Here is a 12,831-nt window from a genome sequence, read left to right as displayed (position 1 = left end):
TTGTCAACTATATAACGATACCTCCACATCTGTCCGATATGGAGAATGTACCCGCCCATTTAAAATCTTAAGGGGTGTAAGGCAGGGTTGCGTCCTCGCCCCGTTCCTCTTTTCCATCTATACGAACGGTGTTGAAAAAGCACCTGTGGGCACAACCCTGGATTTCCCTGTGTCCGATTCCCATCAGTTGCCAATTTTGGCCTATGCTGACGATGCTGTCTTGATCGCCAGAACGGGGCTAGGGCTCCAAAGTCTCATCAGCCTTTGCGCCTTTTATAGACTCTTTGGACCTGAAAGTCAACCAGACAAAGACTTTTGCAACTATATCAGGGGGTGGTGACCAAGATAAAACCCTGCACCTTTGCATGGACTCAGGGAAAATCAAGGTGGTCGAGTCCTTCCCTTACTTAGGGGAGCTCTTTGACAAAAAACAAACGTGGTCACGGATGGTTGAAGGCAGGGCTATGGGAATGGAGAGGAGCCTAACCGCAATAAAAACCTTTTCGAATAGGATGGGCCCAAAACCACTAGTCCCTACTAAACACATTTACCATGCCAAAACAAAGTCTAAGGCAACTTATGGGTCAAGCGTCTGGGGTATGGCACCCGTTAAACTCCAAACCATTGAGAACAGATTTTTTAAGGTCCTTGGTGTCTCTCCCGCAATCTCACTCAAACTCTATATTACATACAGAATTGGGCTTACCCTATATCACAGATGCAATCAGACTAGCCCTGATCCTACTGTGCTCTCCATATGGCGTAGGGATACAGTGACCCTGACAAAAAATATAATAAGAGATTGCCTAAAAATGGAGAACCACCGTAGGATTAGAAGGTTAAACTACGTAGTACTGGAGTTGAATGCTATGGGGCTGAAAGAATTATTTAAGGACCCAATTGCCTGCCGAAAGACGTCAAGGCAGAGGCTGGTTGATATATTTACGCTGAGGGCCCAATACACCCGAAGGGAGAAGAACTATAATAACCAGTCGGTCCTGGCTTATCAATTAACTCCACCCCCGTTAGAGGGAGGATACTTTTACCTAGTGGATACCTCTTTACCGCGACACAAATTTATATTACTAAGATTCCGCCTGAACCCGATACCTTTGATGTTAGGATTCCCAGGGAAAAGGTTTAAGCACCCGGAACTGACCCTGTGTCCCTGTGATATGCAACCCACCCAAACTGATCTTCACTAATTATTTTTCTGCGTTTTTTACCAGAATGAAAGAAAGGAATATATAAGGGCCCCAAGGGTGACGAGTCTCTGGAACTTTTTAATGTCTATATAAGGACCGTGAGTGGCAAGTCCTCGGCAATTTTGAATAAGCTGGAAGATCTCTTATCCAAATGCCCCCCACTGCTAAAATCGTTGTAGCTGGCCATTTCAATTGTACATTCAAGCCATTGAGCCACGAATACCTTTTTGATACAATGGAAGAGGACAGCAAATGGGGTGTGCCCCCCTTAGTTTTGCTGCCAGTTAAAAGATGGTCCGAGATCATAACTCAAGTAAACGCCATAACCCTGGAATTTGGGCTTAGAGCCGCCAATGGCAGAACACCTTTGGATATATACTTTTAACAACTTAGCATGCCCTTCCCAAATTGATTATATTCTGATGGACTTGCGTCTCTGGGTAGATGTCATCGATATGGAGGTGGGCCATACCGTTGACAGTGACCATAACCCCCTAACATTAAAAATGAAGAATCGATGGGTTCCTCAGTCTACAAAACCAAACTCAAGCCTGAAGGCCCAACTTCCCACTAAGGAGTTAATATTGTCAAATTGCGGTAGGCACCTAAGGTGGCCTAAGGGGGTGGGGGAGGATCTAAAGATTGCGTATATCTCCTCAATTTTAGCTGCAAAGACAGGCGATTTGGAGGAAGCTTTGGCAGCAGTGCAGGGGCGGGAGAAGATTCCCCTAATTCACCAAGAAACTATTCGTTTGATTGGTGCACAGTTCGTAGGAGGTTCCCGTACAGGTCATGGAAAGAGCCAACAAAGAAACTCTAATTTATGGTTCACGGAGACCTGCAAGGAGAAAGGGCAAGTTTTATTAGCAGCTGTAAAGGAGAAAAACTCTCCCATGGTCAAAACAGCGAGAAAGGATTATAAACTATCCCTGAAATTACCTAAGCGTGACTGGGAGGAGGCTCATTGGGAGGACTTAAAAGAGGCGTCGAGTAAGAGAAATTCTGCTTCTCTCTGGGCTCTAATGAAGAAGAGAGAAAGGAGTGATAACTCTCCCATTCCTAATCATATTGGGAGGCAGGCTTGGTGGGATCACTTTGCTCACCTATATGCAGAGGAAGTTGAGGGGAGCCAGATAATTCGCTCGGTAACCAGACCCCAACCCTCTCCGATGCCACAAATCCATTTAGACTGAATGAGGTTGTGAGCGCCATCAACAGTGTTATTCCTGCAAAAGCGGCAGGACCAGATGGTATCCCGAGCGACCTGTTTTTATTGGAACCACATAAGTGGGGCCGATATATTCTACTCATGATTAATAGTATAATGGAAGGAGCGGAAGTCCGAACTCGTGGAAAGAAGCAGAGGTAATACCCATCTACAAAAAAGGCGATCGACAGGACCCCGCCAATTATAGGCCTATTGCTTATTAGATTGCATGCAGAAAGTGGTAGGCAGAAACCTCCTAAACAGGATTCAGCTTTGGATGGAGGAGGAGGGAATCCTTTCTAATTGCCAAGCAGGCTTTAGGAAAGCCACAAGCACAGTTGATCAAGTCTTTAGACTACTTCTCCTTTATTGGAAAGAGGTAGCCATTGGTAAGGGATGCCTATATCTCGCGTTCATTGATCTCAAGACGGCTTTCCACTTGGTCCCACGCGCAAAGTTATGGACAGTGCTACAGGATATGGGTATTCCCCCCTACATTCTATCTCTTCTAATACGCCTCCATGAGGATATTTATGCTAGAGTTAGATGGGGTGATCAAGGGCAAACCACAGAGAGGATACCAGTAAATAGGGGTGTCCGCCAGGGTTGCCTGTTGGCTCCCACACTTTTTTCACTTTATGTGAATGGTGTGGTCGATTTTCTAAGCCAAGTTCCAGCCGACGCACCAAAATTGCTGCCCTCCTTTTCGCGGACGATACCCTTCTTATTTCAAAAACTCCGATGGGTCTCCAAAAACTCCTTACCCGTTTCCAACTATTTTGCACATCAAAGGGTCTTTCCATAAACATTTCAAAGTCTAAGTTCATGGCTTTTAACCCTGGGAACCACTTTAGACCTAAACTCTCTCTTAATGGCTCTCTTTTATAGTGAGTTCACTCCTTTGACTACCTGGGGATTGGGCTTTCAGACAAAATGCTATGGGGGTCGCCTCTGAGTAAGATGCTATTAAATCACAAGCGGGCTGCGGGTGCCATCTCAAGAGAGCAACGTTCTTCCCCGTCTAGATTGGTTTAGATTTAGTTGTATATGAAGGCAAATCGGTGAGTTCGGCAATCTATGGTGCCGAACTCTGGGGCTTTGAAAAAATAGTAGAGATCCAAAGATCTGAGAATAAATTCATCAGAGACTTGGTCTCCGCCCCTAAATATACACCACTAAAACCTTTATTCCTTGACATGGGCAGACGCTCGATTAGTGAGATGGCCAGACTCCGTCCCCTATTGTATTGGGCAAGATTAAGACGAATCCCTGAATTGACACATTATGCGGCTGGCCTTTCAGAGCTGATCACCCTGGACTCCAACAAAAGGGTCAAATGGCTAAGGGATCTGAAGGATCTTATGTGTAAACTGGGTCTAGCCGAATCCTGGGAGAATCAGACCCCTTTGACTAAGGTGGAGATAAAAAAGATCTACTGGAACTGGGTTAATCACCAGTTTGTACACCACTCCAGGCTTGGGAGATTAACTGACAAATTTCTCCATCACAAACAAGTTGGTTACCAGGAACCATACCTAGATTTTATTAGAATTCCTAGAGATAGGACACTCTACATGCAGTTCCGATTTGGGTCCTTAAATCTAAACTCCACGCTTGCTCAACGGGAGCCAACAAAATATACCTCAACCCACTGTCCGTGCTGTGAAGCCCAGCAAGAATCGGAAGCCCATCTTTTATTCGCATGCCCTGCCTATAAACAGGCTAGGACAAAATGGCTTTTTGTGCCAATTTGTGCCCAACTAGGTAAAAAAATCATCTAGTGGCGCTTCGCATTTTGCGAATTGATGCCTCAAGGTCTCTGTTTGTTTGCAGAGTTTCCAAGTATTTGGCTGTGCATGGATTATCCGTTCAAAAGTAATTAATAAGGTAGTAGGTCCAAAGATGTAGCCAAACAACGATTGTTTGAGCGGACCCAGTTCCATGACCTTTTGTCTTGTTAACCATGATGCTTAGCGATATGCCGGAGATATTTGAAATAGAAAATGTGTACTCTACCTTGTAATGGCAATATACTATTCTGGAAAAGTATGTTTTAAATTTCTGTTTTTAATCTTTTAATATTTTTATGTATTGTCAAATTTTATACTCTTTTTATGATTCTGTAACGCTTTTATGGTACTTGCTATCGAATAAAGCTTATTTGATTATGAAAGGAATATATTGCGCCAATTTTAAAGCAGGACACTATATATCCTAAAATCATTACCTGATCCTTTAGACTGCTTTTTGGTAGCAACATTTCTGTGGGCTTGCATGAAAAAAAGGAAGCTCTTGGGCTCATAATTGGACATGGTGATTTCTATTTACCTTGCCATATCTTAATACTAGATAATTTGTATTTTAGCGCATATTTTAAGCTGATATTTGTGTAAGTATACATGGAATTTTATAATGAACTATTTCATTTGGGTCCTTCCTAAATATATGAATTGCGACTGTATCCAGACTGTTTTAGTCTTTCACAGTTCCCTGTTTTTATGTACTTTTATGATCTTAATTGACAAAATTTCTAAAGTAAAGTAAATCTATTGGTCTGTGCATTGAGACCTAGGAGCAAGACACAGAAAATAGAAGCACGCTGCGGGGTTCTGATGCAAGAACTTCAATCTTCATACTCCAATCCTCATTCAAAGACTTTAATAGTGACTATCTGAAGCCATTTTCGTAATGTAATGCTGGTTGTACGTGTTTGGTTGTCTTAGACGATGTACTTACTCTTAATCAAATATGGCATTCTGTAGAACAAGTAACATTTTAGTAAAAACAGACAAGGTTCTTCTTAAGGTGAGGGTTGCGGTTGTCACTGAATACCAACCAGCTTTTTGTCTAGAGGCCCTCAAAAAATATTTTGGGATCATGTGGTTTAACTAAAACATTACCCCCTAAGACTGAGAAGTGTGCAACTCTTGAGTGGACATGCTCTGTTGCTGGATAAAGCCTTAACACATAAAGACAGGTTAAAAGCGCTGTTGTATTAAGGCACATAGGGACCATGTTATTCCGTCAAAATGACACACAGAAAGAGTATGAAAAGTTCCTACCGAGGAGAACCAAAGGAAAACGTACAGTAAGAACCCAGGTAAGGTTCTATTGTTTGGATAGTGCAACTAGATGCTTAAACCTAGTTCTTAATATGGAGGGGAAAAAAATAAATAAGGTGCAACCAGCCCACTCACGATAAGTCTTTCAAAAGGTGACAAAAAGCAGTGCTAGTCACTTCTACGTCACTATTGAGCAAGATGACAAGGCAGTCACTGCAGCCTTTAGAAAATGGAACCGAAGAATTAGTCAGTAGGCTTTCTGCTCAGTTGTCTGGGCAGTTTCAAACTTTTTGCAGGAGAAACTGCTTTTGACAGTGCACTTTTGTTTTCTTTTTCATTATTGAGAAGATTACGAGAACCACTGTGCTTGGTCTCAGCCAATTGTAACTCAAACAAGGTATTCTGCAAACAAGTTATTTACACTTAGTATCAAAACGCATCAGATACGTTTAATATACAAGATGGGCATGCTAGAAAACCTTTTTAGGGTGGATATATAAAAAAAAGATGCAGATAGTCAAGTCACATTATTGGGATTATTACATTATGATCCAACGAACTAGAAAGGAACTTACCAGTTACATGCCCATTCAGGTTTCAAATGTTGTAATACTCTCCGTTCTATGACTTCCGTCTGTTGAGGGAGTGTTTTATAAACATTTTAATTGCACTCCATTAATAAAGAGGTGTAATTTTGGATGCACTCTTCCTACAGGCACTCCCTATGTTACTTGTTAGCTTTACTTATGTAACGTTGTTTTTGATTACAATATTATTGTTCTGTATACGGGTTGTGATCTATATATTTTTTTAATGCACATATAAATTATAGTCTGGGCAAAAACATTTCACAAGCAAAATCTTTGCCACGTTGTACTTCTGATGGAGATGGGGCTTTGACTCCACCCACATTTTGGGGGAAGGAGTACATATTTTAAACGTGCAGAAGTTGTGTGCTTCCACAAAAAAGTGACTGCCTTACACGCAGCTTTGATTATTTTGTTTATTTATCCAGGTGCCTGAGATTTAACTTTTCATGGGCACACACACATTGTTATTCTACTAAAGTTTTTTTAGATAACTACATAATCTATGGTGTTTTTCTCTGGCTGAGGTACAGCTGGGAGGAGGGCGGTCATTAAGCTACATGGGTTTTTATGTTTGGCTCGACAGTGCGACTGTAACCTCACCTTTTAAACTACATCAATGTTATTCTACAGTGCCTTGCTCCTCCACAAATACAGATCCATTCTCATAGTATCGACTTCTAATGCTTAACATTACCATACAACATTCTTTTAAAGGCAGACCTATTGGCTTGCCAATGTTTTTTTTTTACATATGTGGAAGGGGGCAGTATAAGTAGGCAGCAGCTTCAATTAATTACTTTCTCGCCAGTTTAGAGCAATGCTTAAAGGCAGGGAATAGTAAGGGAGTTGTCCATTAATTTGGAGGTATCAAAGCTATATATATATATATATATATATATATATATATATATATATATATATATAGCCTTAACCGCTAGGGAATTTCTCCTTCCACAAGGGACATTTTTTTTAAATGTTCATATACATTATATCTGGGCAAAACATTTTATAAGCAAAATGTTGATTTTTTCCAACCTTGATGGTCAGAAAATCTGGATTTTATTAAAGACATAGCATAAAAAAGCTTCTAAAGGGATCATATTACTGGATTGTCAACATAAAGCAAAAATACGAGAAACAATGCACAATAGTGACAGAGACATGCACACGGCTACCTTCAAGCAAAGGTGGCTCATCCTCAAAACTGCTGCCATAGACGGCCTGTGGCGAAGTCGGAGTGTATGTCGCTGTTGGCTGGTAAATTTGCCCTGTGTAGGGCTGCTGTGGATGCATCATCTCAGGGGGAACATACCCGCCTTGTTGCGGGTAGCCGTAAGCACTGTACTGCCTAAAAAGTAAAGCAAAATCTCAATAAGAAAAAAGAAAAGTGAAAGGCTTACAAATAAAGACCCCATATTTAACCTGCCCAGACGTAGCAGATGGATTTTCGATGGGCCAAGTAATAGTGAAGAAACAGTGACAAGCAAATTCAAGTAATATGCTTAGGATCCCACAGCGATAACTCCTTTAACACTTCACTGCTTCCCAACACATAGAATTCTGCTTTCAGATGTCCTGCTCACCTTATAATATACCAAAAGTAAACAATGCTGAATTTTGGGCAGAGGCACATTAACTAAAACTAACTTTACATAGCTCTCCCTCTCTCAGATCAGATAAGAGCAACGTGGTCTGCTACCCTATCTGATGACCAACCAAAAATAAATCCACTTTTCCAAGGGGCATACTTGAGTAACACTAATGGCAATTATCAATCAAACATCAGCAACTGCATTACCTACACATTAGTTTATCTCAATAGCATGCGAATGTTTAGTGTTGGGGGTGACAAGGGGAACAGAAAGTGACTATAATCAGAAGACTACTGCATCAAACGACTGCTGATGTGGGTTGTTCATGGCTCATCTTCCAACTGTATGCTCATTTTTATGGTCTGGCGTGAAAGCGCAGCTTTCGTAAGACAAATATGTGAGAATCACCAGGAAGTAGATAGGGCTTTGGCTCCGCCCACACGTTAGGAGCCAGGAGTACATGTTTTAAGTGGGAAGAGGTTGTGTGCTTGCTCAAAAAAGTGCCTGCCATCCCTGCAGCTGTGATTATTTTGTTAATTTATTCAGCAGCCTGAGATTGAACTTTCAGGGGAACACACATGGCATTGCAATTCTATTAAAGTGTCTTAGATAACTAGATCATGTATGGTGTTCTTTTCTGGAAGCAGGACAGCTGGGAGGAAGGCAGTCATTAAACTACATGGATTTTTTGGATTGGCTCGACAGTGCAATTTTAACTTCACCTTTTAACCTTTAACCTCACCTTTTAATCTACACCAATATTAACCTCATCTTTTAACCTACACTAATATTATTCTACATTTCTTTGCCCTCACACAAATACACATCCACTCCCATACGATCTACTTCTAATGCTTCACTTTACTAAACAAAAATTCCTTTAAAGCCAGCCCTATTGGCGTTGCCAATGATTGTTACACACGATAAAAGGAACAATCTTAGAAGGCAGTAGCTTAACAAAATTACTTTCTCACCAGTTTAGTGCAATGCTTGATGGAAAGGAAAGTAAGTTAGTTGTCCATTCATTTGGAGATATCCAAGCCATATGTATATCGTCCTAACAGCTAAGGAATTTCTCCTTTCACAAGGGACATGTAATGGCAATTACGATATTCCCAACAGAATGTATCGGAGCAGGATGTAATAAGCAGATTGCGCCTCATTCAATGAAAAAGATTGAGCCCGATTCAACATTTTTTATGCAACCATTTGCAAAATCAAAATGGTTGTGTAAAATTTTCAAATAAAACATTACTTATTCCAAAATTGCATTCGCTCTACTCTTGATTTCAGTGCATCAAATTCAAGATGTACTGACGTTTACAAGTGAATCCACACAAGAATGATGGTGAGAATGGTTGTTTCAGTGTCCATGAATGGGCCTGACGTAAAAAAAAAGTAATTGCAACCTGTGTGTTTTAGAAAATCATGGGGTTTGAGACCCCAATTCTTTTTTCTATTTATAAAACCAATTTCAAGGGTTGGAAAAGCATTTCCGACTCGCAAAATGGGTTTACTGAGTCATACCAACTCACAGTTTTTAAGGTGCATTCCTTCCTATTCACGATTTGGTATTGCATCGTCTTGGGACACCTTCCCTTTTATGATTGGTGTTGGCAGCTTCTGGGGAAGTAGAAAGTGGTCCATGGCACCTCTGTCTTCTGTTTCCGATGCTTTGCCAAGCAAGAAACTTTTTTTTTAGGCACCACCTGTTTCTTTAAGGAAAACAGGCTGCTTTAAAAATAAAAAAGATTTAGCATGTGGAAATGCAAACGCAGGGATGGTGGTCTGCTGTCCTTGCAAATCACTATCCTTGTGCTTGTAGTCCCTAAGAAGAGTTACCAAGTAGCGACATGCCTAACATTCATTTCATTCTGTGATGCTCTGAGAATGGAGATTTTGTGATTCAACGTATTAATACTTAGGTTGCATTGTAAAATAGTCGCAAATAATCGGTGCATAGTGGTTTACTACAATTTTGCAAACGGTCTCCTTGTACATCAGGGAGTACATTTCTTGTTTCAGCCAGCAACGCTGTAAAAGTTGACACAAAATAAACATATAATTGATTCATTTGGGCACATCTGTAGCAAAATGCCTTTCAATTCTACATGAATGTACTACCATGTTTGATTTCCCATGGTCCCATGGCAGTAGGAATTCCCACAAGACTACAACTTTATTTTTTACTGTAGTTTCTGTTTTTTGCGGCAGCGACATATTATGTCTAAAATTAAGACCCTTTTCATCCGCCAGTTTTCGTATGCATCAAGTACAAAATTTGCTCACAGTCCTGTCACATCTCATCACACCCTGCTTTTCATATTCATCTATCGTTCCTACTCTTTTAGCGGTTTAGAATGTTTTCAGCCTTCAAGTTCCCGGTATTACATTGAACGTGTTGCCATACGTCCCGACATTGCAACCCCCCTATTTCTACTTCGGTGACAAAAGTAGCTTAAGGCTGCTTATGTTCCTACAACTCATTATGGAGCTAGGGTGACCAGATTCTCAAAATCAAAAACCGGGACAAGTCATAGACATAGAAGTAGGACTGACAGAAGTACCCAGGGCTTTAAGTGTGATGGGGGTGGGGAGTCTCTCAAGGGGCGTGGCCAATGTAATTAACCCCTTTAGTGCTAAGGCAATATTACTAATATTTGCTAATTTCCATTGAAATGAATGGGCAGTGCATGACGAGTTACCCTTGTCATTAGCATCCAAGGGGTTAAGGGTGTGGCTTAAAACACATAAGCTAAAAATGTCTGTGGCTTATTTACCAGGCCCTTGCATCACTTTTGCGTCATTTTTAACATGGGAAAGGTGAAGCAAAAGTGGTGCAAGGGGCTTGTAAATCTCACCCTCTGTGCTTAGAATAGTGTCCCGCCCAAAAAATGTGCTGCTTCTGTCATTGTATCCAGATAAATAATACACTAGGGTGACCAACTGGCATGGTTGCAAATTCAGGACGGTGAATGTAAAAATTCAGGACAAAGGGTCAAAATTCAGTACAGAAGGTCAAAATACAGGACAAAAATTCAAGACAAAAGGTAAATTTTACAGACACATCAGAGGAGGTCATGTAATATTACATAAGTAAATAGACAATCACCACAAGTACAAGTCAAAATAAGTTTATATTAGGTCGAGACAATCGTGCAGTTCATGGTTTTTAGGTCTCGCCTACGCAGCGCACATGCGCTGCTAGGCAAAAGACCTTTAGCAATCGCTTCGGTTTTTCAGCCAAAAACGTGCACGCGTTCCATTGCCTACAATGGCAACGCGTGCACATTTGGCGATTCCCTAGCGCGAGCGAGCTTGACACCATATGTTTGTAATTAACTTAAAAACACATGGTGCCCCTGGCTCGCTCCCGCAAGGGAAACGCTTTGTGTGCTGTCGGCCGCACTCCCCTCAACCCTACCACTTTTGGCGCACGCGCTTGTTATTAACTCGCTGAGGATTAGAGAATGAGCATGAGCTTTTAGGTGGCACATTTTTCATCGAAGTTATTTTTTAAGTGCATGATTTCCGAAAACAAGCGTAAATAAGAATGTGCTGCACTGAGGCCGCAACACTGCCTGCCGCTAAGACTTTTACTGGTAGGGAGCGCTAGATGTTATTAGCAACCAATATATTCTGCAAGCAGTAACTTACAGTATCTCACATTCCTTCTAACCTCCGGTTTGATCCTCGCAGGAGGTTCCTCCGTGGCTCGAGCAGCACGTCCAATGGGTAAGTAACTGAGAACAGACCGTTTGCTTCTGGTGATCACTTAACAGGAGCGCGAGGCCAGATACTTGTGAAATTCCAGCGGTAATATCGCTTTCGGTTTCAAATTGAGTAGAAGTTTACCAAATTCAACATAGATCAAAATTCAATCAGTTTAATATACTTTGAACAAGAACAGTTTCCTTGTTTTCTGCAACAGTCTTCTTTCTAAAAAAGAAAAGCATCCTTTCAATAAATTCCACTACGTAGGTGCAGTTCTAAATGTGCCACTTTGTTGATTAGCGTGGCACAAGCTCAACGTATTCTGTTGTAATGTAACAAGGTACGTGACGAAAGCATCAGAAAGACTGTTCCAGTGTTGTAACTTGTCATCTTTTGGTGGCTCTTCGGGTGTGGGCTAAAGCTCTTCAGAATGAGTGATGAAGCAGAAGGACAAGCAGACAGTGCGTACTCATCACCTCATCCCTTTCCTTCTTGGTTTCTAATTTAGTTGGTGAGTGAGAGGAATGAAAATATTCTCCCACAATTGTACATGTGAAAGTAGTTTCGCTATGTGACACTCTGGGATGGAAGTTATTTGGTCCGAAGTTATCGACTTGCAGAGATCACACAATATCAGGACTTTAAGTGGGCTGGGTCCTGTCAGTGCTCAGCACCGGCAGTTCTTTAAAGCAGGTGCTGAGACAGGTCCTTATCGGGCTCTCCATTTTTACCCTAACCCCCAGGTTGGAAAAGAAAATCCTTATGATTTATGCCTTTGATGTAACTTCAGAGAGACTTGTTACAGTTAGTTCACAGTCTCATCATTTCAGAGCTGAAGCATTTTCAAAATTATATAAAGCAAAGCCATAGTCATTTATCTTACGCAACTATCAGCCATTGACAAAGCCAATAATCCTGGCTTGTTGTAATGTTAATTGTTGTATTATCATACCTGCCAACTCACACATGATATCAGCTCCAATCACAAGATCTCCCGGTGAGGAGCCAATATCACACAGTGGCAGGGAAAAAGAGCTGAAACCCAGTGTAAATAGTGATTTTCAACTCTTTTTCCGAGGCTTTTAACTGCAGACCTCAATTAAGGGGTGTGAAAACATCCCAGGACATTGCACCAGCTTCAGCAAATTCAGTCTGGGCAGCATGCTGTATTCAGATAGGGACCAGACGCTCCTCCTATTCTACACCCATAATTTTTAATAGGTGTGTGTCATTGTCCACTGTAAACTGTGGCTGTTTATTAATCAATAGGCTTTGTGGTCCCTCCTTAGTACCACCGTGTCTCATTTTGTAAATTCCCATGGCGATTGGCGACACCTCCTGTTACGTGTGTTGTTACTCGGTAGGCTTTAATAACAGCCTCTGAACACTATTTTCTCAAATAACTTTGTCTTGCCTGCTATTGCTCTCTCCTTTTCTTTTTTTAATAGCACCAGCGCCGAA

At 41.3% G+C, this 12,831-nt stretch overlaps 1 protein-coding gene across 6 annotated transcripts in view; it reads right to left on the bottom strand.

The window, feature by feature from the left end:
* YIPF5 (Yip1 domain family member 5) overlaps positions 1-12,831 on the bottom strand; it is a 116,543-nt gene that overhangs the window by 54,922 nt on the left and 48,790 nt on the right. For all 6 annotated transcript variants that reach the window (XM_086950662.1, XM_086950663.1, XM_086950664.1 and 3 more), the window contains exon 3: positions 7,240-7,412. In XM_086950662.1, the coding sequence (XP_086806788.1) occupies positions 7,240-7,412 (173 nt within the window). The remainder of the gene's footprint in view (positions 1-7,239; positions 7,413-12,831) is intronic.

The sequence above is a fragment of the Lissotriton vulgaris genome, unplaced genomic scaffold, assembly GCF_964263255.1.
Source record: "Lissotriton vulgaris unplaced genomic scaffold, aLisVul1.2 SCAFFOLD_3111, whole genome shotgun sequence".
Taxonomy (NCBI): Eukaryota; Metazoa; Chordata; class Amphibia; order Caudata; family Salamandridae; genus Lissotriton; species Lissotriton vulgaris.
The sequence above is the reverse complement of the archived record's forward strand: the minus strand, read 5'-3'. Positions and strand labels throughout refer to the sequence as shown.